Source organism: Leopardus geoffroyi, chromosome B1 (assembly GCF_018350155.1).
Source record: "Leopardus geoffroyi isolate Oge1 chromosome B1, O.geoffroyi_Oge1_pat1.0, whole genome shotgun sequence".
NCBI lineage: Eukaryota > Metazoa > Chordata > Mammalia > Carnivora > Felidae > Leopardus > Leopardus geoffroyi.
In genome coordinates this window covers 86850785-86872783 of record NC_059327.1, presented here as the reverse complement: position 1 = coordinate 86872783, position 21999 = coordinate 86850785, and the positions used below count along the sequence as shown (strand labels likewise).

Below are 21999 nucleotides of genomic sequence, written 5' to 3'. Positions count from 1 at the left end.
GAAAAATTTAAAACCTTTTTTGTTCCATCTTCAGAATCAGAGTAGTGTGGGAAGTCCAGGAAAGTAAAAGTTACAGTGCAGACAGAAGTACAGTAAAGAATTGTTTCCACAGGATGTCCAGAGAGTTCCTCACACTTGCCCTGCCTGTTCCCACTATCTTCCTGCTCCCAGCTCTTTGCGCTTCCGGTCCTTGGGCAGGTCGTTGCTAGTCTGCAGGCACACTTGTGACTCTGAGTGTCTGGTGCAGTACAGGGTGCACAGTAAAGTACTTTGCAGATTTTAAAGATACCTGGAATATAATAGTTTTGTATTTCCTTTTTATGTTTTGCTGTCATGAATGTTAGCCATCATCCAGGGACTACTGAAAGAAGTTTATCTTTCAAATCTTAATAGGTCAGATAGGTGTCCTGAGACGTATTCTGGAATTGGTTTCTCTTTCAAGTACTTCGTTCTGAATTTTATTTAGAAAAAAAGTCATGATGAATTTTTAAATTAAGTCTTTAGAAAATTACTGGAATGACGCATGCCCGTCAATAAAAATCTTCTGTCCTCAAAACTTTAAATGTCTTTATGAGTATTTCCAGAAACTTACAGGATTTTTCTTACACTTTGTGTTCCAGAATTCCATCAGGAAAAATGTCTCAGCATTGGGCAAGCCCATTTAATCTAAAGCCATACCTTTCTTTACTACAGGAAAACTTTGTTATTTTTTGGATTATTTTATCAACTCTGTCATCTACTCTCATGTTCTTAAACTCCCGTTAGACAGATTGTTGACCATGTGGATCTATCCTGTGTCTCTTCTGTCATTTTTAAATGTCTTTATCTCATCCATTTTGTCAGTTTTTCTGAATATTTCTGTTTTGCAGTCATTTAAAATTTCTAGGGGAACGTGGGTGGCTCAGTCAGTTAAGCATCGCTCTTGATATTGGCTCAGGTTGTGATCTCATGCTTTGAGATCAAGCCCCACATTGGGCTCTGTGCTGATAGCACAGAGCCTGCTTGGAATTTTCTCTCTCGCTCTCGCTCTCAAATAAATAAACTTAAAAAAAAAAATTTCTAGACATTTTCTAGTTCTCTGTGGCTTTTTTTCATAGAAGCTTGCTTTGTGTCCATAATACTCTCCTGTAGCTTTAAATTTATGTAGATATGTAAGCCTGGTTCTCCCACGGGCCTCCCCTAAGGGGGAGAACAGTTTACACGGTTCTGTAAGTAGAAGGTTATGTGGTGGTTGGACAGGCAGGTTTCCCAAGAGCAGGTTGGAGACCTCTACCTTTGCCAAAGCTAGGAAGGCTTCTTTCTGTGTTCACTAATCTGTTTAACTCCTCACCCTACTTTTAAAAGTATTCTTTTTTTTTTTTTTAATTTTATTTTTAATTTTTAAAAATTTACATCCAAATTAGCATATAGTGCAACAGTGATTTCAGGAGTAGATTCCTTAATGCCCCTTACCCATTTAGCCCATCCCCACTCCACAACCCCTCCAGTAACCTTCAGTTTGTTCTCCATATTTATGAGTCTCTTCTGTTTTGTCCCCCTCCCTGTTTTTATATTATTTTATATTATTTCCCTTCCCTTATGTTCATCTGTTTTGTCTCTTAAAGTCCTCATATGAGTGAAGTCATATGATTTTTGTCTTTTCTCTGACTAATTTCACTAAACATAATACCCTACAGTTCCATCCACGTAGTTGCAAATGGCAAGATTTCATTCTTTTTGATTGCCGAGAAATAGGCCATTGTATATATGTATATATACCACATTTTCTGTATCCATTCATCCATCGATGGACCTTTGGGCTCTTTCCATACTTTGGCTATTGTTGATAGTGCTGCTGTAAACATGGGGGTGCATGTGTCCCTTCGAAACAGCACACCCGTATCCCATGGATAAATGCCTAGTAGTGCAATTGCTTGGTCATAGGGTAGTTCTATTTTTAGTTTTTTTGAGGAACCTCCATACTGTTTTCCATAGTGGCTGCACCAGCTTGCATTCCCATAAAAATATTCTTGAGGTCAGAGTTAGACCTTGATCTGGTCTGCTTTTCTTTCTTTTTTTTTTTTTTTTTCTTTTTTTCAAGTTTTTATTTTTAGTAATCTATACACCCAGCATAGGGCTCAAACTCATGACCCTGAGATCAAGAGTCTCATGCTCTTCTGACTGAGCCAGCCAGGGGCTCCTGGTCTACTTTCCTTTTAGATCTGTCATCTTTGGGAGCCCTTCCAAGGCACATCTCCCCCTTTTCTTTGAAGCTGTTCTCTGGTTCTATCCCACAGGCAGAAGCCACCCTTGCTTCTGGGGAAGACAGGGGATGTGGGGGAATTAGCACAGCTGTTTCAAAAGCCATTCTTGAATGAATTACCCTAACAGTTGCCCCTCAGCTTCTCCTGCCCTTTATCTTTGTTGACTCCACTTGGAGTTTCTTCAAAGCTCCCTTGGGAAGAACCATATTTAATGCACCTTTGGTAACTTGTACTACATTTTCCTCCCCTCTGGTTTCTCTGTTAATGCAAATCTGTTTCTGTCTTCCTGGAATTCCTCCAAATTCTTGGTCCACTGATGGCATCCTTTCTTGTCTTCCCATATTATCGTTTCATCCTTTTTAAAAATTTGAATACACTTAGTTTATTCCTGAAAGCTCTTAATGAAGGAGAGGGTAAATATATGTTGTACTTCATGCCCAGTGACCTATTGAGTGTATTAACATATCAATTCCTATTATATATATTTTTAATTATTTGTTTCAATTCCCACTTGAAAATTGAGTGGTATGAATAGAGGTTTTAAAGCAGTTTACAGTTTCAGTTCAGATGGTGAAAGATCATTCTTTTCCTACATGTACCTTTAACTATTCAAGCAAGGCCATGGAAATTTATATGTGCAAATTGTTTTCCCCTATTTGAAGCGACTGAAAATCGTTTATTGGTTTTGTGAAATGTGTACAAACTAGCTATACAATTGCATTTCAATAGAATCTAGAACAGGGGTCTGCAAACCTTCTCTGTAAAGAGCCAGGTAGGAAATACCTTAGGCCTTGTGGGCCATATGTCAGTGTCACAACTATTCCACTCTACCATCGTGGTGTGGAAGCAGCCATAGACAGGACATGAACTTTACTAATTGGACACCGAAATTTGAATTCATACGGTCTTCCCATGTCATAAACTATTATTATTTTTTTTTCAAACATTAAAAAAATGAAAGACCACAGGCAGCACAAAACCAGGGTGCCAGCTAGATTTGGCTCATGGACTGTAGTTTGTGGACTCCTGGTCACAAGGGAAAATGTCTGTACTGTCAGCAGATTTTTCCTTTTAGCTTTCACATTTCCATTCATAACTGTAAAAATGCACTATTTGGGGGGCAAGATGTAGTAACACAGACCTCATGTCTTAGTGAGGAGCAGTTCCACCACATTCTGTTAGTTTTTCTACCTTTTCACGTTTCACTTTGAGCTAGAAAAAGCCCAGTTTGTGGAAATGGTTGGTCAGCCAGCTTCACAGTTGAGCACCAATTAAAATGGTCAACCTAAGCTCTTACTGTGAAGAGATTTCTTCTTCCGTGGTGAGGTTTTCTAGATGAATCTGGTAGGGCTGAAGGTGTGGCTGAGCCTGGAAAATGTTTTGGCGTTCTTGTATAGCCTGCTGCCTCGAGAGGAAAGGTCGTCCGGATTGTCCCACTGTGTCTAGGTGCTGGTATTTTTAGACGTGTTCGGTTGAGAGTCCCGACCTTCACTTGTGTCTCTAGCACTGCCGTGCAGGCTGTTACACTGCTTTGTACACCGTGTGCCATGCCAGCGCGTGTGCCGTGGCGGCAGTGACGTTGGCAGATGGAGCAGGTGGAATTCGACCTCTGTTTATTCCCGTGTGTGCCCTGGCAAGGCACCGTGGCAGTTGTCCTGGCTGTCCGTGCTGTCGGAGATGCTGATGAGCAAGAGTCCAAGGTGCGAGGAACTTTCTCCGGAGCCAGACTTCTCAGTAATTGTGCAATCTTAAAAAAACTGTGTCCTCATGTCGTAACCTCAGTATCTGTTTTTGTGAAATGGTGAATACAGTACCTCCTTTGCCAGATTGTTGGAAAGAGTAATGAAAACACACGGAAGCAGTATGGCGTATGCCAGGCTTTCAAAAGTGAACAGCCTTCCCTTTAAACCCGGAAAGTGAGCTTCCCTACGTAGAATAGCTAACCTTTAACTGACCAGTTAGGATGTATATCTGGTTTAACTCAGTCCTCATAGTAACACAGTGAAGTACATTAGAGTGATGCCCAGATGAAGAAACTGAGGTGCAAAATGGTGGCTAACTTGGTCAGGGTCCTATTAGTAAAAGGAGGAACTGGGATTTGAAACGAGGCAGCCTAACTTGAGTCCCCGCGTTCACGACTGTTTTTGCCTCTGCTAAACGATAGCCTGGCCTTACTGAGAAAAGTTGAAGCTTTGGCCACAGGGGTTTCACGTAAGAACATACCTGATTGCTGAGTGCTCAACAACAGAAATTTGAAGACTGGACGTTGGCTAAAATACTTAACCCTCACCGGAAAGTTGTCTCTTCCTAAATTGGCACTTAGAATCCAGCCCCTAGGATCCAGGATTTAATGTACTACACGTCCACACTCCTACACAAAACTTGAAGGCGGTTATGTGTGTTTACCAGGTCGACCTGCCGACCACCACAGAGAGAGGGTCCCAACTACAGTCTCACAAAACTCTAGAAAGATAGTTACATTTCATAGTGACTCAGGTCAAATCACTTAAGCTTATGAACTTTAGTGTCCTCATCTATGAAAGAGCCAAGGAGTTTTTGAGAGGGTAATGGATCACAAGTAAAAGTGCTCAGTATACCATAAAACGCCCTACCAGTGTAAGGCAGTTGTTCGTCAGTGTTTGACAGAATTCCTTGGGGCTTTGCTGTCTCTTGGCATCTTTTCTAATGTATGTATGTATGTATGTATGTATGTGTGTATGTGTGTATGTGTGTATTTGGTTAGTTACCCCAAGAAGCCTAATGAAAATTAGCTACTGAACAAGGGAAGTAAATTTTCTGAGGTTTCAACACATGGCCAGCAGATGGCAGCATAGGATTGCTGTTTCCATGATGGCTTCCTGTGACGTTGGTCGTTTACAGTTTGTGTTGCTCTGCTCTTTGAGGTTTCCTTGGGCCCAGGGTTGGTGAGCTCCAGCAGCTTCCCAGGTGTGTATGCAGATTATCCTGGTTTTTGTTTAGTTTTTGGCGTTTAATCAGCATTTTTTGGCCAAGCCACAGTTTCAGGAGACTAAACTTGTGAGAGAAATTATTCACAGACTGATTTGGGCAAGCTCCAGAGTATGCAACTGCTGGGTAACTAGAGAAACATTATGTGGAGAGATGTCTTTCTGTTGTGATTTCTAAGTGCTGTTAGGACTGCCTGGAATGTTAGGCCCAGTCAGTTTGGGTCTAACTGTTAGGATTCTCATCCAGCATTCTGATTATGGTGTGAAGGTGTTTCATTAAGTCTTGATCACTTCCCTCTGATGGTTGGCACTCAGGAACTTATACTGTAGTCTGCTTGTTGCTTTAGAAGTATGTATAATAGGTGATATGAAGAGTAAACTTGTATTCTGTATTTTAGTGATTAGCTCACTTTTGCCTTGTTTTCTAGGAAAGGGATGACTAAATGGGTATTTCAGAAACCTAAATCTGAATTCTCTGGCAACTCTTTAAAGGCTATTTTGAGGGAGGGAAGAAGTATTTGTTCCTATTAAGTAAAATAGCAGTGAGGTATTTATGCAAGGAGTGAAGATACCCAGTTCCAAATGTATATGGAAATACGCTTTTAGAAAAAGAAAAAGGCAGGAATGGTATTGCTAAATCATAACTAGTCATAAGAAATCTGTTTTGATCTGCCTGTTGCCTGTATAAATTATATAATGTGTATCACACTGAGGATGATGGCTGATACTTTTTCTAGTAAAATGCCTGGTGGGGGTGGGGAGGGGGAACAAATACAATATTGGTGTCAAATCAAAAATACCAATCTCCAGGGGCGCCTGGGTGGCGCAGTCGGTTAAGCATCCGACTTCAGCCAGGTCACGATCTCGCGGTCCGTGAGTTCGAGCCCCGCGTCAGGCTCTGGGCTGATGGCTCAGAGCCTGGAGCCTGTTTCCGATTCTGTGTCTCCCTCTCTCTCTGCCCCTCCCCCGTTCATGCTCTGTCTCTCTCTGTCCCAAAAATAAATAAACGTTGAAAAAAATACCAATCTCCAGGGGCACTTGGGTGGCTTAGTCAGTTAAGCATCTGACTCTTGAGTTCAGCTCAGGTCATGATCTCACACATGCTTCGTGAGTTCGAGCCCTTCATGGGGCTCTGCGCTGGCAGCACAGAGCCTGCTTGAAATTCTCTCTCTCTCTCTCTCTCTCTCTCTCTCTCTCTGCGCCTTCCCTGCTCATGCTCACTCTCTCTCAAAATAAATAAACATTCAAAAAAAAAAAAAGGTGACTTCCTTGTACTGAGAAGAACTTAAAAGAAAATACTCATCTCTAAATACATAAAAAACTCACCTACAAGCCAGTATGAGTGCCAAATAAAGTTTAGCACAGAGGTTTTTGTCAGTATTTCATACATTTCAGTATCTTCGGGGACGAATTATTTATACTGTCTCACCTGAGGAAATTGGCTTTGGATGTTGAGCATCCTGAACCTTTGAAGATCTTTTTAAAGTGCCACATAGCAACCCCTATTATGGCATAAGACTTAAACTAGGATGACTTAAAATCTTGAAATTGGACATGTATTTATGTATGGAAAGAAATTTTGTTTTAATTCTCCGAAAGAACAAAATGAATGCTATTTTTAAAAAACAGGTGAGAAACCATGAGAATTGATACCAAGTCATTTCCTCATTGTAAAAAGGGCATAATAAGAGTCCCTACGTCCTAGGATTGTTATGAGAGTTAATTGAAAATGCAGTTAGAGCAAGCAGAATTTGTAAATGGTGTAAGGTTTGTTTGTTTATTTTTAAGTTTATTTTGAGAGAGCGAAAGCGAGTGCACGTGCACACAAGTTGGGGAGGGGCAGAGAGGGAGGGAGAGAGAATCCCAGGCAGGATCCACACTGTCAGTGCAGAGCCGGATGCAGGGCTCAAACTCAGGAACCACGAGATCATGACCTGAGCTGGAGTGGGATGCTTAACCGACTGAGCCACCCAGGTGCTCCTGGGTTTTCTTTGTTTTTGTTTGTTTGTTTTTTAAGTTTATATATTTTGAGAGAGTGAGAGAGAAGTAGAGAGAATCGCATGACGTGGGGCTCCATCTTAGAAACCGTGAGATCATGACCTGAGCAGAAATCAACAGTTGGACGCTTAACTGACCGAGCCACGCAGACACCCCAGAATTTGTAAATGGTGCCTGTTAAGTATTCAGTAATCCTTAGTGGTCACTGGCATCATTTTTAGGATGGGGAGAAAGAAAGGTGCCCAATAATCTTTAGTTTTCTTATGTTTTCAAATTTTTATAGCCTTACTACATTGTAGTCCTTATGTGGGTCTAAGTCTTGGCTGGCACTGTGTTTTAAGTGCAAAAATAGTATGTGAAGTGTTGTTTTGGGTTTTTTCCCCTGGTGCATAATGAACAGGTTTTCTTAAAGCATGGGGACAGGGCCCCGGGGCAGAAAGAGCTGCCGTATGTGAAGTCTTTATGTGTTCACTTTTAGTTATTAATTCCCTAGCTTGGGATTTTGCACTTACTTTGACATGTCTGTATGTTACCAGAAAGTTTTGGGAAATACAGCCTTAAGAAATAACTAAGTGGGGCGCCTGGGTGGTGCAGTCGGTTAAGCGTCCGACTTCAGCCAGGTCACGATCTCGCGGTCCGTGAGTTCGAGCCCCGCGTCAGGCTCTGGGCTGATGGCTCAGAGCCTGGAGCCTGTTTCCGATTCTGTGTCTCCCTCTCTCTCTGCCCCTCCCCCGTTCATGCTCTGTCTCTCTCTGTCCCAAAAATAAATAAACGTTGAAAAAAAAAAATTAAAAAAAAAAAAAAATAACTAAGTAAGCTCATATGTTCTTGGGACTAGGAACAGAAAAGTAAAACCGAACACATGGGAAAAATGAGTTGGGACTTCCCCAAATCCCTTTTCTTTCTGTCTCATGACTTTTTGAGAAGAATATTTTTGAAGTATAGAAAATCTAGCTTGGATACCAGAAATATAAAGACAGACGTCAGGGAAGATTATCCATAATTTGGGGTAATTGAAGTCTCTGGAGCAGCACGGAGACAACTTTACAGCAGTGACTTCCTAGCTTTTGTGATCATATGTGCTACCAGTTTAAAACAGTTTAAAACATGAGGCACCTGGGTGGCTCAGTCGGTTAAACGTCCGACTTCAGCTCAGGTCATGATCTCGCGGTCCGTGAGTTCGAGCCCTGCGTCATCGGGCTCTGTGCTGGCAGCTCAGAGCCTGGAGCCTGTTTCAGATTCTGTGTCTCCCTCTCTTTCTGACCCTCCCCCGTTCATGCTCTGTCTCTCTCTGTCTCAAAAATAAATAAACGTTAAAAAAAAATTTTTTTTTTAAACAAACAAAAAAAACAGTTTAAAACAAATTTAGTTATGTGCTCTGTGTTTGTATGAATTGTATACATGTCTGCTTTCAACCTCTTATATTGTTTTTAAAAAACATATTTTTAATGTTTAATTTTGAGAGAGGGCACAGGTCGGGGAGGAGCAGAGAGAGAGAGAGGGAGACAGGATCTGAAGCAGGCTCCGCACTGACAGCAGAGACCCAATGAGGGACTCGAACTCATGAACAGTGAGGTCATGACCTGAGCTGAAGTGGTATGCTTAACCAACTGAGCCACCCAGGCGCCTGCCCCTCTCTCTCTCTCTCTCTCTCTCTCTCTCTCTCTCTCTCTCCCTCTCTCTCTCTCTCTTTCTTTCTCTCTCTCTCTCTCTCTCTCTCTCTCGAGCAGAGAGAGATTATATTTTATAAGAAATGTTTTAGGCTCATATCTTTATTTTTATCCTTACAATAATCCTGGACATATAAAGATATAAAATGCATGTTTTTAGAATGCATAAAAGCAGGTTGATGGCAGAGATAACTCAGTTGTTAGCTAATGGCATACAGCAAGTGGAAAATCAGAATCCTACACATATCTATAATTATTTCTGTATCTGTATATCTTATGTGTATGGTAAGCGAAACATGAATTCATCCTGATGTCTCTGACCACATGATTCATTCTAGCCTTTTTTGCTCTTTAACTTAACTTCAGTCTCTGTGAGAAATAGGGTTCCCATCATCCACTACCCCTTTACTTGTTGAACACCAATATATATGAAGCAGTTTTGAGATTAACACCTACTACACCCGTGAGAAACTTTACTAATTAGAATACTGTTCCTTTTGTCTTGAGCCATGTGGTTTCCCATTAAACAGTGTTTTCCAAAATTACTCAGATCAACAGCTCCCTTTTTATTGAACCCCTTCTGTGAGATTGCCATACATTTATTTGTAAAAAGTTAGATTCATTTGTCAAAGTCTGCATTCCCTTTTGAGATCATTCCACCTCCTGGTTGATATTTTAAATTTGTACACATTAAAGTTTGACAGACAGTTGTTTGGATTTTGACAAATGCGTAGGATCGTGTCTCTACCACTCTAGGACTGTGCAGATTGGTTCCATCACCCCAAATATTCCCCTAGTCAGCCACCGCTTCCCCCCTCCATCCCCTGGCAACTACTAATCTATAGTTTTGCCTTTTCAAAAATGGCATGTGAACACAGTCACATAATAGGTAAGTTTTAGGATCTGGCCTCTTTCACTTCCAGAATGCAATTGAGATCCATCCGTGTTGCAAGGATGACTCTTGCAAATCGACAGCTTGATCCTTTTCACGGCTGGATACCGTGTTATTCAGTTGTTTATCCATTCCCATGGTGAAGGGCATCTTCGTTGCTTCCAGTTTGGGATGATTATTAATAAAACTGCTTAACATTTGTGTGTGTATTTTTCTGCAGGAACAGAAGTTTTCAATTCACTTAGCTAAAGTACCTAGGGGCACGAGTTATGGGCCATATGTAAGTCTAGGCTTTATAAAAACCTGCCAGACTGTCTTCTAGAGGGGCTGTACGTGGGAAGCAATAAATGGCAGTTTGTGAAAATTGGTGTCATTTCTTATTTAAATATTTGATAGACTCACCAGGGAGGCCAACAGGGCCTGGGCTTGATAATTTGATATCCTTGCTGCCCTAGTTGAACTACTCGCATCGAGCTTGAGGGGCAGGGGGGACTAGCCCTGGTGCAGGGTTCGGTAGCTTTCATGAACAGAAGCTTCTGTTTGTTGTATGCCTTTGGTCTGTATCCAGAGCATTGACATAGTTGGTTTTGACAGTTCTGTTCAGGTTTATAGTGCTTTTGGGGGGGAGAGGATATGTGGGCTTCTTCATGCCTGTCATGTCCAGTCTCCTGCTTCAGCGTTTTTCCCTCTGGTACCCGCCACCCCCCCCCCCCCCCCCCGCCATTAGCAAACTAAACATGTATAATAGCCTCCAAAAATTCTCTTGCCTCCATCTCTAGCCACTACATTTCTCTCTCTTTCAGGGCAAAATTTCCTCAAAATATGTCTCTACTCTCTCCTGTTTCCTTTTTTCCCCACAACTCCACCAAAAATTGGAAATGGCTATTGTTAAAGTCACTGAAGTTTTCCATGTTGCTAAATCCAGATGGTCTCAGTCTTTGTTTTGCTTGAACCGTCAGTAGCATTTGGCACAAGAGGGAACTACTTCATGGGGGAAACACTTTCTTTGCTTTGTTTCCAGGAAGATTCCAGTATAGGATCCCCTTATTCTACTTCTCTGGCTTGTCATCCTCAGATTTTCACCACATCTTCCCCGGTTTGCTGCAGAGCTCAATCCTTTGACCTGTTTTCTCTCTACACTCACTTTAGTCTCAAGTGTCCACTAACTTCTAAACGTTTATTTCCAGTGTGTACCTCTCTCCTGAACCCTAGTCGTATCTAATTGTTAAACTCCTATTTTCTGCAAACCCCATCAAATCTTCCTAGCTAGTATTGGAAACCTCCTCTTTCTGGTTGCTGTGCTGGCAATGCTCAGGGCCTTTTTGACCACTCTTCTCTCTCAGACCACATCCAGCTTGTCACCAAAACTTATTGGCTCCAATTTTAGTATTCATAATCCAGCCACTTTAACTGCTGTCACTCCCTGGTCTAAGCTACGACACTGACACTGTCTTTCGCCTGGATGATTGTAATTGTCCTCTGATGGCTTTTTCTATGTCTGCCCTTACTTCCCTACGGTGTAGTGTATTTTTAAGACATCAGCCAGTGAGATTTTTTAAAATGTAAATCAGATTCTTATTCCTGCTTAACATTTTCAGGTGGCTTCCCCTCTCAGATAAAGGCTCAAGTCCTTAGAATGGCCTACAGTGCCCTGTATAATCTGCTCCCCTGTCCTCACTGCTTCACTTAGCTCTTTATTCATTCTGTGTATCATTTCAGTGCCTTGCTATTTATCAACCCTGCCAAGCGTGGTCCTTTCTCAGGACTTGTATTTGCTGTTCCCTCTGCCCAGAATGTTTGTTCTCCCATCGGATCTCCTTAAGACTTAATGAATTTATTGCCTTACCATCTTCACCTCTCTGCTCAAATTCCATCCTTTAGTGAGATCTCCTTGAGCACCCCACACAGATCAGCAGCTCCCCACTTGCTAGCATTCCCTATCTCCCTTTCTTCATTTTTTTCTCCATAGCCGTTTTCACCAGATGACCATCCCCTTGTATTTCCCCACTACGGCAGAAGCTCCATGAAGACAGATTTTAGTCAGTTCACTGGTCTGTCTCCAGTGGGCTAGTGTCCAGTATGTGTGTGTTTGAGAGAGGGAAGCAGGACTTTATGGTGGCTACCTGTGATGGGCCAACTGTTTTAGTCAGCAATTAGAGCTCCATATTTTAAGTCTTTTTCTGGTTATTGTTATCCATTCTGATTATTTTAACCCTTATTATACCCTAGCCCATTCCGCATAGTAAGTACTCCGTTTTTCTCTCATTAGTTCATGTGTATTAATCTTTCCCCAAACACTTGTTAATTTCCTGAGAGAAAAGATCAACACACATCTTCTTGGTATGAGTGCCCATCCCCAAATTCAGGGAATAGGGAAATAAGAATGTAAAATTAATGTACTGTCAACAGATTATCCCTGAGGACTGAGAGATTAGATTAAGAAGATTAGAGTTTTGGGGTGCCTGGGTGACTCACTTGGTTGAGTGCCCGCCTTTGGCTCAGGTCGTTATCTTGCAGTTTGTGAGTTTGAGCCCCGCGTGGGGCTCGATGCTGTCTGCCCAGACCCTGCTTCAGAGTCTCTGTCCCCCCCTTTCTCTCTCCCTCTCTCTCTCTCTCTCTCTCTCTGTCCCTCCCCCGCTCATGCTCTCTCCCTCTATAATGAACATTTAAAAAAAAAAAAAAAGTTTTCTCCAAGACTACACCCAAGAGAGTAAAAGATTAAGTTGTATAGTGTACAGAGAAGGCATAGACTGACGCCCTCCTCCAGGAGTGGGTAGATCTCAGAGACATTTCAGCATCATCTGTTCTCTCTTCTAGTTCAGGCTCCCTGTGCAACACATTGGTTGATTGATTAATCAGCTTCCCAGGTACTTTACCATTAGAAGGCATGTGCTGGGTCACTGTTATTATAGAACTTGGTATTCACGTTTGCATCAGTCCATCTTAGGGACCATCTTCAGTTTCCTTTAAGATCCAAGGAGCAGAGACAAGACTATAATACTACTCCCTAACAATTTCCCTCTACCTAGAATCTTCACAGTTTTGCAGCTAAATGAATCCACAGTGAAATAAGAGCAAGAGGTCTACGCTAGTAAAACTTCTTTAAAGGCTTATTTTCAGTGCATTCCATACCCAGGTACAGTTGACTCTTGAACAACACAGGGGGTTTAAGAGTACCGACCCCCTGCACAGTTAAAAATGTGCATGTAAAAAAAATTTGCATGTGACTTTTGACTCCCCAAAACTTTACTGATAGCCTACTGTTGACAGGAAGCCTTCCTGCTAATGTAAACAGCCGATTAGCACATATTTTGTCTGTTAAATGTATTACATGCTGTATTCATACAGGAAAGCAAGCTAGAGAAAAGAACATGTTAAGAAAATCATAAGAAAGAGAAAATACATTTAGAGTGCTGTACTGTGAAAAATCCACATGTAATTGAATCACATTTTCCACCTGTGTTGTTCAGGGTCAGCTGTTCTGTTAATATGTGAAATCGTCCATTCTGGGCCTCAAATATGAGAGGAATAAAAGTCATTCTGAATGGTACGTGCAAGTTTTCTCAAGAGAAATTTGTGTGTCTCTGGTACAAGTAATAGAAATGTTATTTTGGGGTTGCCACCAGTTCTAACCTTGATTCATTTTCCAAAAACAATCTCGAGAAAATGAGGATCCTTTGACAGGCCCTCATTTGAAAGCTGGGTAAGCAGGTATAGAGAGCTGGGCACAGTTAAACAGTGACGGAACCAGGAGCGGAATTGGTGTGTTGACATCTGTCCCGTTCAGGCCTTAGTACTTGGCTGTGCCACAAGGCGTCCTTCATTGTGTTTGCTGTAAAGCTTTGTCTTTCGAGGGCAGATTTAATTTTTGAAAACCACTGAAAGACTTTGAGAGGCTGAGTCAACAGATAGGTGATCAGATTTAATCATTGCAATTAGTCCAAAATGGGTTGGCTTTAACAAAAGTGTTTTCCTTGAGTGTTGTGGCTAAAAGTCTATAAATGCATTTTCAAAACTAAACCAAAAAAAGGACAACAGAGAATGATGGAATTAGAATATCCATTTGCTTTGTTTCACACCTACACAACAGTCTCACAATAACAACAATACAAACACTACCACTACTAATTATGATCTCTGAAAACAATTTACAGGTTTTTAAATTTTATCATATTTTGATTTTAGTAATCCGTGCACCCAGCATGGGGCTCATACCCATGTCCTCGAGATCAATTGCGTGCTCTTCCTACTGAGCCAGCCAGGCACCCCAGTTTAAAATTTTTTAATTGAATATATATTTTTAAATATCTATTCTTGAGAGAGAGAGGAAGAAAGAATCCCAAGCAAGCTCCACACTGTCAGTGTAGAGCCCGACGCGGGACTTGAACTCATGAACCACGAGATCATGACCTAAGCCAAAATTGAGTCAGACGCTTGACCCACTGAGCCACCCAGATGCCCCTAGAATATATTTAAAAAAAAAAAAAAAAAAAAAAAATTTAAATATATTTTCGTCATTGTGGTCCCTACTCCCTGCCCCCTTTCTCAGCTGTATTAAATCTTTGTAAGTCATTGTGGGATCACATAGTCGTTATATATTGTACTCTCTCAACCTCATTTAGACTTGATTTTCTAAGTAGCAGTATATTTCATGCTTACCACCCATCTTATATCAAAGTCCTACCATTTTGGTCTGAAGTCAGTGCTCTAGTTCCAGAGGTGGCAAAATTTTTCTGAAGAGGGCTGGGTAGTAAACATCTAGGCTTTGAGAGCCAAAAGTGATCCTATTCCATATTGTGTGTGTGTCTGTGTATGTTTTTAACAACCTTTAAAACCATTCTTAGCTGGAGGACTGTGCAAAAGTACCTCTGGCTAGTTTGTCAGCCCCGCTCATTTGCTCAGGAAGGGCTGATGGAGTCAGTCAATATTCCCATGTTGCTAGATATAAATTCCTTGCACACATGTAGATGAGCCATATATATAAAGTTTGAGTTATATATTTCAAATATGCAACTTCATTTTCTTCTGGCATAAAACGTTGCAATTGAAGTCTGATGATACTCTTAATTTACTTTCCTTACAAGTTAACTCGATGTTTTTGCCTAGATGCCCAAGGGATTTTCTTTTTCTTTACAGTCCAGTTGGTGTTGCTCATTCTGGGTTGATATTCTCAGGTATGTGATGTGTTTTTCAATATGTAGTTTCAAATATTGTTTTTTTTAAGGTTTTTTTCTTTTTTTTTTTTTAGAATAACAAAGAGAAGGTAGACCTTTATGCATGTATGTTTAAATATATCCATGATACGTCTTTTTTTTAACCTCATATAGTTTTTTTTCTTTTAAACCATTTTATTTATTTCCAGCTTAATTGAGGTATAATTAACAAATAAAGTAGTATATATTTAAGGTATATACCACATGATGTTTTGGTATACGAATACACTGTGAAATAGTTACCTCAACCAAGCTAATTAACACATCTGTCACCTCACAGTTACCTTGTGTGTGTGTGTGTGTGTGTTGAGATCACTGAAGGTCTGTCTACTCTCTTAGAAGATTTCAAGTATACAGTACAGTAGTATTAACTATAGTTACCATGCTGAAATTACCTCTCCAGAACTTAATTCAACCCTCCATGATTTGTACTCTCAAAAGTTTTCTTGATTTATAGTTTTCAGTATTTGTTTCATTTCCTTGCATTGGTTTTCCTGCTACAAGAATTCCTTTTACCCATATGTTGGATCGTCTTTGCTTAAGGTTAAGCACAAAACTGTGTCTTTGCTTAAAATAAGCACATAATATTTGCCACTATCTCTCAAATGATCTTTTTTTTTTTTTTTTAATTACTGATTCTTGCCTCATTTCTGAGTTTCTTAATTCTGATTTAGGCTGTACTATCATTTTCTTAATGATGTTTAGCTCATTTGCATTTGTAGTGAGATACAGTTTTGATTTGCTTTCTGGGCATGTTTTTCTGGTTTGCACTCATTGTCTGAAAATGGATGTTACTCTCTTTATGTGAAGGTGTTTCTAACTTTTTAAAAAGAAATGTGGTTCAAGATGGTTTTTCTGGCTTCACATAACTCCTCCGACCCTAGACTCCTGTTGGACACTATTACTCTCTTTTTCATGTTCATTTTTGCACACTTTTTTTTTTTTTATCACAGTAACCACCCCAAAACTCAGCCTGACAAATGAAACTAAGCTACATCAGGCTAGTAGTTTGCTTAGAGCTTGACATATGTCAAATATTGCTGTACATTTCAAATTTAAAATACCCCGTGGTAACCTGGGAGTTTGTTGTGGTGCTCTGTGACATTCCGGTCTACAGTTTGGGTGGTGCTACTCTTCTGGAGACTACACTTGAAAAACCAGTAAGACCTTTCACTTCTTTTTTCTTAAAAACTAGAAGTACAGAAGAAAGATTTTCAAAGTTGTACTACCAGCCCAGAAGAAAATCTCTTCCTTTGGACCCATGCATTCAGATAGGCAAGCAAATTGACAAAAATATTTTAATATATTCAAATCAAGCACTTTGGAGACAGGTGTGTGCATGTGTTTGCGCATGTATGTGTGAGAGAGAACAGGCTTGCTTAAATGTATGATGTGTTTGTTTCTTTGCCTTTATTTAGTTTTCTTGCTGGGGGGAAAAGAAAACTACGTTGAGTTGATGAAAAGGAACAATAGAGAGCATGCTTGCATGCTTATTGACCTTGATGTTTAAGGACATTTGGTGGTAAATATTTGAATTTGCCTTTGTGTCCTGCGACAGTGAATATGATTGCTGGTTTCAGGTGCAGCCTGCCAGATAATGTATTTTATAAGAAAACTGTGTCTTTTTTTTTTTTTTAAGTTTATTTATTTTTGAGAGAGAGAGAGAGAGACAGAGCACAAGCAGGGGAGGTGCAGAGAGAGAGGGAGACACAGAATCTGCAGCAGGTCCAGGCTCCGAGCTGTCAGCACAGAGCCCGAGGTGGGGCTCGAATTCAGGAACCGTGAGAGCATGACCTGAGCTGAAGTCTGACACTCAACCTACTGAGCCACCCATGCACCCTAGAAAACTGTGTCTTTGAAGAGAAGGCAAGGATAATGGATGTGGTAGGGAAATCCAGATTCGTCCATACCAACATTCATCATACACAGAATCTTGAAGGTTGTTCCAAGTAAAATTGACCCTAATTTATGCTTAACTGAACAGAATAAAAGAGCCATCACCTGCTTACAAGTACGGTTTCCCTCATGCTAATTAGTGGGAGATTGTGCTCTCCTCTCCTTGGTGAATTATAATCTATCAGGATAAAAAGTGGAGCACTAGAAAATGTTTTCTGCTCCTCTCCACCCCATTTCTCCTCACAGGATCCCAGGAGATGTGGGCAACCTTCTCTTACCCCTTCTACCTACAACCCCTTTTCTAGATTCTTAAAAAATCTGGCAATTGATATTATAGACTAATATGGCTCAGCGACGTCCAGAGCCTACAGAAAGCCAGAGCCCTGATGTATAGTAGACACCTAAGAGAAACGGATATGGATTTAACCCAACTGTTACGTTCCGTAACGGAGGGATCTATATAGATGAGGTGTCCACAGCAACAGCTTGCTATAACCTAATCTCTTCCAGATTAACATGGGCTTTCTAACATCTGGCTTTTTCCAAACTGGCCTCCAAATTTTTAGTAAAATATTTAGAAAAAGGAATGTGAATTTTGTTAAGCCATGCTTTCATTAAGACCGGGTTTATAAATTATAAAGACAAATCCTAAATTAGAAGAGGCCATAAAGATGAAGATATTTCTCCCTTAAAAGAATTATCTTAGTTAATCAGAAACCGACTTTAACATTTGTATTTAAGTTACCTGTCCTAGTAGAAAGCTAGAACCTGGCAACTCCTTTAATCCACCTCTGTGGCAATGGCTTTCTGCATGAACATGGCAACGTTGCCCTCTGTCGGGTTCTTGGCTTCTAGGGACGGTGAATGTTTTAGCTTCTGGTTGAGCAGGGCGTGTGACTGTGCTCTCCTTCCCTGTAGTGTGCTCCATGGGACACGGCACGAGCAGGCTCTATAGTGCTCTCGCCAAGACACTGAACAGCAGCACTGCCTCCCAGCACCCGGAGTATTTGGTGTCACCTGATCCAGAACATCTGGAGCCCATTGATCCTAAAGAACTCCTTGAGGAATGCAGGGCTGTCCTGCACACTCGACCCCCCCGATTCCAGAGGGATTTTGTGGACCTGAGGACGGATCACCCCAGCAGCCACCCACCTATTAGGGTCATGCAGTGGAACATCCTTGCCCAAGGTATGCCTGATGCTTTTGTGCCTGAGCAGTTAAGTTTGCTGTGACTACCTTTCTGTTTTCTGCGCATACCTAAAGCACTGATGTGTTACGTGGAGGGAAGAGGCGTGGGCAGATAGAGGTGTAGGGGGACGGGGTGACCAGGGCAGTATGAGGAGCTCCCAGACGGGGAGGGTAAGAAAGGGAGCCATCTGATTTTCACTAACAAATCCAGCAACTCAAGATTTATACCTTACCTTCCATGTTTGTAGGCTATCCAAATACAATGTCTGCTTCCTAGCACATCCATATTTAAAGGACCCTGTCTTTTATCATTCTCACACTTTCTGTTGCCTCCAACTTTCAGTCCACAGCACTAGGATAGCATTGGCAAGGCAGAAACTAAGTCTGCTGGATGGGTAACATATAGGACTTTTCTGCAGAGAATGGGGCCTCTGTGGGTGGTGGTGAATCCGGATATTCTTTTTTTTTTTTTTTTTTTTTTTTTTTAATGTTTATTTTTGAGAGAGAGCACGTGCAAGCAGGAGAAGGGCAGAGAGGGGGACAGAAGATCCAGAGTGGGTTTGGCACTGTCAGGGCTCAAACCCACGAACCGTGAGATCATGACCTGAGCCGAAGTCAGATGCTTAACCAACTGAGGCACCCCGAGTCTGGGTGTTCTTGAAGCTAGATTCCCACCCATATGCATCTGTAACCTGAGGCTAAGGAGATAATGCTTTAGTTCATTAAGATACTACTTTGTTATGGCAGAAAGGCTGTCTTTTGCAGGTCTGCTGAATTTAAAAAAATGTGTCAGCTCTCTGTAGAATTGCCTTTCATGTTGCAGTTGAAATTTTAAGAAAAAGAAACAAAGGCAGCTTTTTTAAGAAGGGTGTATACCCTGACTTCCCAGTATTTGATTGGAAAACCTGCCTATTTAAAATAGGTTCCATTAGGGGCGCCTGGGTGGCGCAGTCGGTTAAGCGTCCGACTTCAGCCAGGTCACGGTCTCGCGGTCCGTGAGTTCGAGCCCCGCGTCAGGCTCTGGGCTGATGGCTCAGAGCCTGGAGCCTGTTTCCGATTCTGTGTCTCCCTCTCTCTCTGCCCCTCCCCCGTTCATGCTCTGTCTCTCTCTGTCCCAAAAATAAATAAACGTTGAAAAAAAAATTAAAAAATAAATAAAAATAAATAAATAAAATAGGTTCCATTCATCCCAAGTAGTGTCTGCATCAGTTCTTATGGTTCATTATAGTTAGTGTTAACGTATAGATGGGGTGCCTGGCTGGCTCAGTCAGTAGAGCATGTGACTCCTGATCTTGGAGTTGTGAGTTTTAAGCCCATGTTGGGTATAAAGATTACTTAAAAATAAAATCTTCCTTAAAAAATTAGTGTACAGAGTTAAATATTTACTTCCTCTGACATAGGTTAGATCCCAGGGATTGTAAAGAACACTGTTTCAAGCTAAAACTTAAGATCTTATATCCTAGAATATAGTTACATGAAACAGTTTTGTTTTTACTTTTTTTATTATTATTTTTGAGAGAGAGACTGAGAGCAAGCAGGGGAGGGGAGAAAGAGAGGGAGACACAGAATCCGAAGCAGGCTCCAGGCTCTGAGCTCTCAGGACAGAGCCCAACGCGGGGCTCAAACTCACAGACCGCGAGATCACGACCTGAGCTGTAGTCGGCTGCCCAACCAACTGAGACACCCAGGCACCCCTACATGAAACAGTTGTAATATGAAAGAAAAGAAATTGCTTGCCTCATTTGGATAGTAAGAGGTTATTTAGTTTGGTAGGTTAATGCGGATTAGAGAAGAAATCACCCAAAGCATCTGAAGTAGAGGAAGCGTTCTGAGGGTCTTGAGTACTGTCAGACCTAAGGAGACTTCCAGGTACTTAGAAGTCATGTGTCCTGTAGTAGCTGACAGCTGACTGGCTTTTTTATTTCAGCTCTTGGAGAAGGAAAAGACAACTTTGTGCAATGCCCTGTGGAAGCACTCAAGTGGGAAGAAAGGAAATGTCTCATCCTAGAAGAAATCCTGGCCTATCAGCCTGATATATTGTGCCTCCAAGAGGTGGACCATTATTTTGACACCTTCCAACCACTCCTCAGTAGACTGGGCTATCAAGGCACATTTTTCCCCAAGCCCTGGTCACCTTGTCTAGATGTGGAACACAACAACGGACCAGATGGCTGTGCCTTGTTTTTTCTCCAGAACCGATTCAAGCTAGTCAATAGTGCCAATATCAGGCTGACGGCCATGACACTGAAAACCAATCAGGTGGCCATTGCACAGACCCTAGAGTGCAAGGAGTCCAGTAGACAGTTCTGTATCGCTGTCACTCACCTAAAAGCACGCACTGGCTGGGAACGATTTCGCTCAGCTCAGGGTTGTGACCTTCTCCAGAACCTCCAAAACATCACTCAAGGAGCCAAGATCCCCCTTATCGTCTGTGGGGACTTCAACGCAGAGCCAACAGAGGAGGTCTACAAACACTTTGCTTCCTCCAGCCTCAACCTGAACAGTGCCTACAAGTTGCTGAGTGCTGACGGGCAGTCAGAGCCCCCGTATACCACCTGGAAGATCCGGACCTCAGGGGAGTGCCGGCACACGCTGGATTATATCTGGTATTCTAAACACGCTCTGAGTGTGAGGTCGGCTCTTGATTTGCTCACCGAAGAACAGATTGGACCCAACCGGCTACCGTCATTTAATTACCCTTCAGACCATCTGTCTCTAGTGTGTGACTTCAGCTTTAATGAGGAACCTGATGGACTTTTATAAATGCTCGTCTGTGTCTTTTTCATCACAAGAAGTCTTAACCAGGGATGTTTCAGGAAACTGAAATAGGATAAAAAGTTGCCTGAGGAAGGATTCCCAATTTCTTTTACATCATTTTCTGTGTTTCCAGCATGCCCTTGGGAACCCAGGAATCCCATTAGTCCACAAACCTTTTCCATTAAAACCTACAGCAAAAAAGGTGTTTGCACTCCAGTTTTGGCTTGTATTGTTTTCTTTCCCTTAGCATTACATTTTGATCATTTAAGGGTATTTCAATTAGGCTTGTTTTGTAGCTTTTTTCAGTTTAAGGATGCTGTATAAAAACAGACTTGCTTGAGTCCTCCGTAGATAATAATAAGTATACAGGAGCAATTTCTCTAGATAGCATTTCAAGTTATTTATTTGTGGGTTTTTAGAATGCCAACAAGATATGCATGGCAATATTTATTTTTTTATATCTTCATGTAAGATGAAGTAAATAAGAACATTACGAACATTTTAAACCCTTGCAAACCATAAGTTATAGAGTAATTTATAGTGATTTTCTTAAATCTCCAAGATATTTTTACTTCAGGTCTAACAGTAGCCGTGTACGAAGGGACTATTTAGCCTGAAGGCATTTTTTTGTTATTTAAGTGACAATATCAGGTTTCCTTGATGCATTCTTCATAAGTAATGCTTGCTATGCCTCCATGTTCCCATAATTGTGTTTCTTAAAGAGATTCCATGGCCAGTCAGTCTTCATTATTTAATCACTGTTTTGCATTTATCGTTTTCCATTGGAATGCTATGGTATATACATTTGAAGTCACCCAGTGTCTATTTGTATTGGACTGTGCTTTTCACAATTAGGAACTGTTATGTGGCAGTAGCTAAGAAAGTAAGTGGGACCTGCTTTTCAGAGACGGGAAAGTAGAAAGCCTATTAACGAAGCTGTCATTGAAATTTCCTAAGATAGCCAGGTGACTAGTTCAAAACGTCTAGAAAGAAGAGTATAAAAAGTCTGAAAGATAACCTGGAATTCTCTTCCATAGGAAATAAAAGTGGTAAAGATAACAGGCGAAGCCCCCTCCAAACAAAATCCCAACAAATAACCTATTGGTAATAAACTGGTAAATATTTTAACCCATGAGCTGTAAATATTTAAGAATAATAAATGGTCTTTTAAAGCTA

At 41.2% G+C, this 21999-nt stretch overlaps 1 protein-coding gene across 7 annotated transcripts in view; it reads left to right on the top strand.

The window, feature by feature from the left end:
* Nucleotides 1-21999, top strand: part of NOCT (nocturnin) — a 28886-nt gene extending 6887 nt beyond the window's left edge. Inside the window, exons 2-5 of one of the 7 annotated variants that reach the window (XM_045467340.1) lie at nt 14906-14943; nt 16178-16313; nt 17797-18066; nt 19994-21999. In XM_045467340.1, coding sequence (XP_045323296.1) covers nt 17805-18066; nt 19994-20829 — 1098 coding nt within the window. In that variant the 5' untranslated portion in view covers nt 14906-14943; nt 16178-16313; nt 17797-17804 and the 3' untranslated portion in view covers nt 20830-21999. Of the gene's footprint in view, nt 1-4721; nt 5190-14875; nt 14944-14999; nt 16314-17796; nt 18067-19993 lie in introns of those variants that run through there. The other 6 variants (XM_045467350.1, XM_045467332.1, XM_045467370.1 and 3 more) reach the window with 6 other exon arrangements.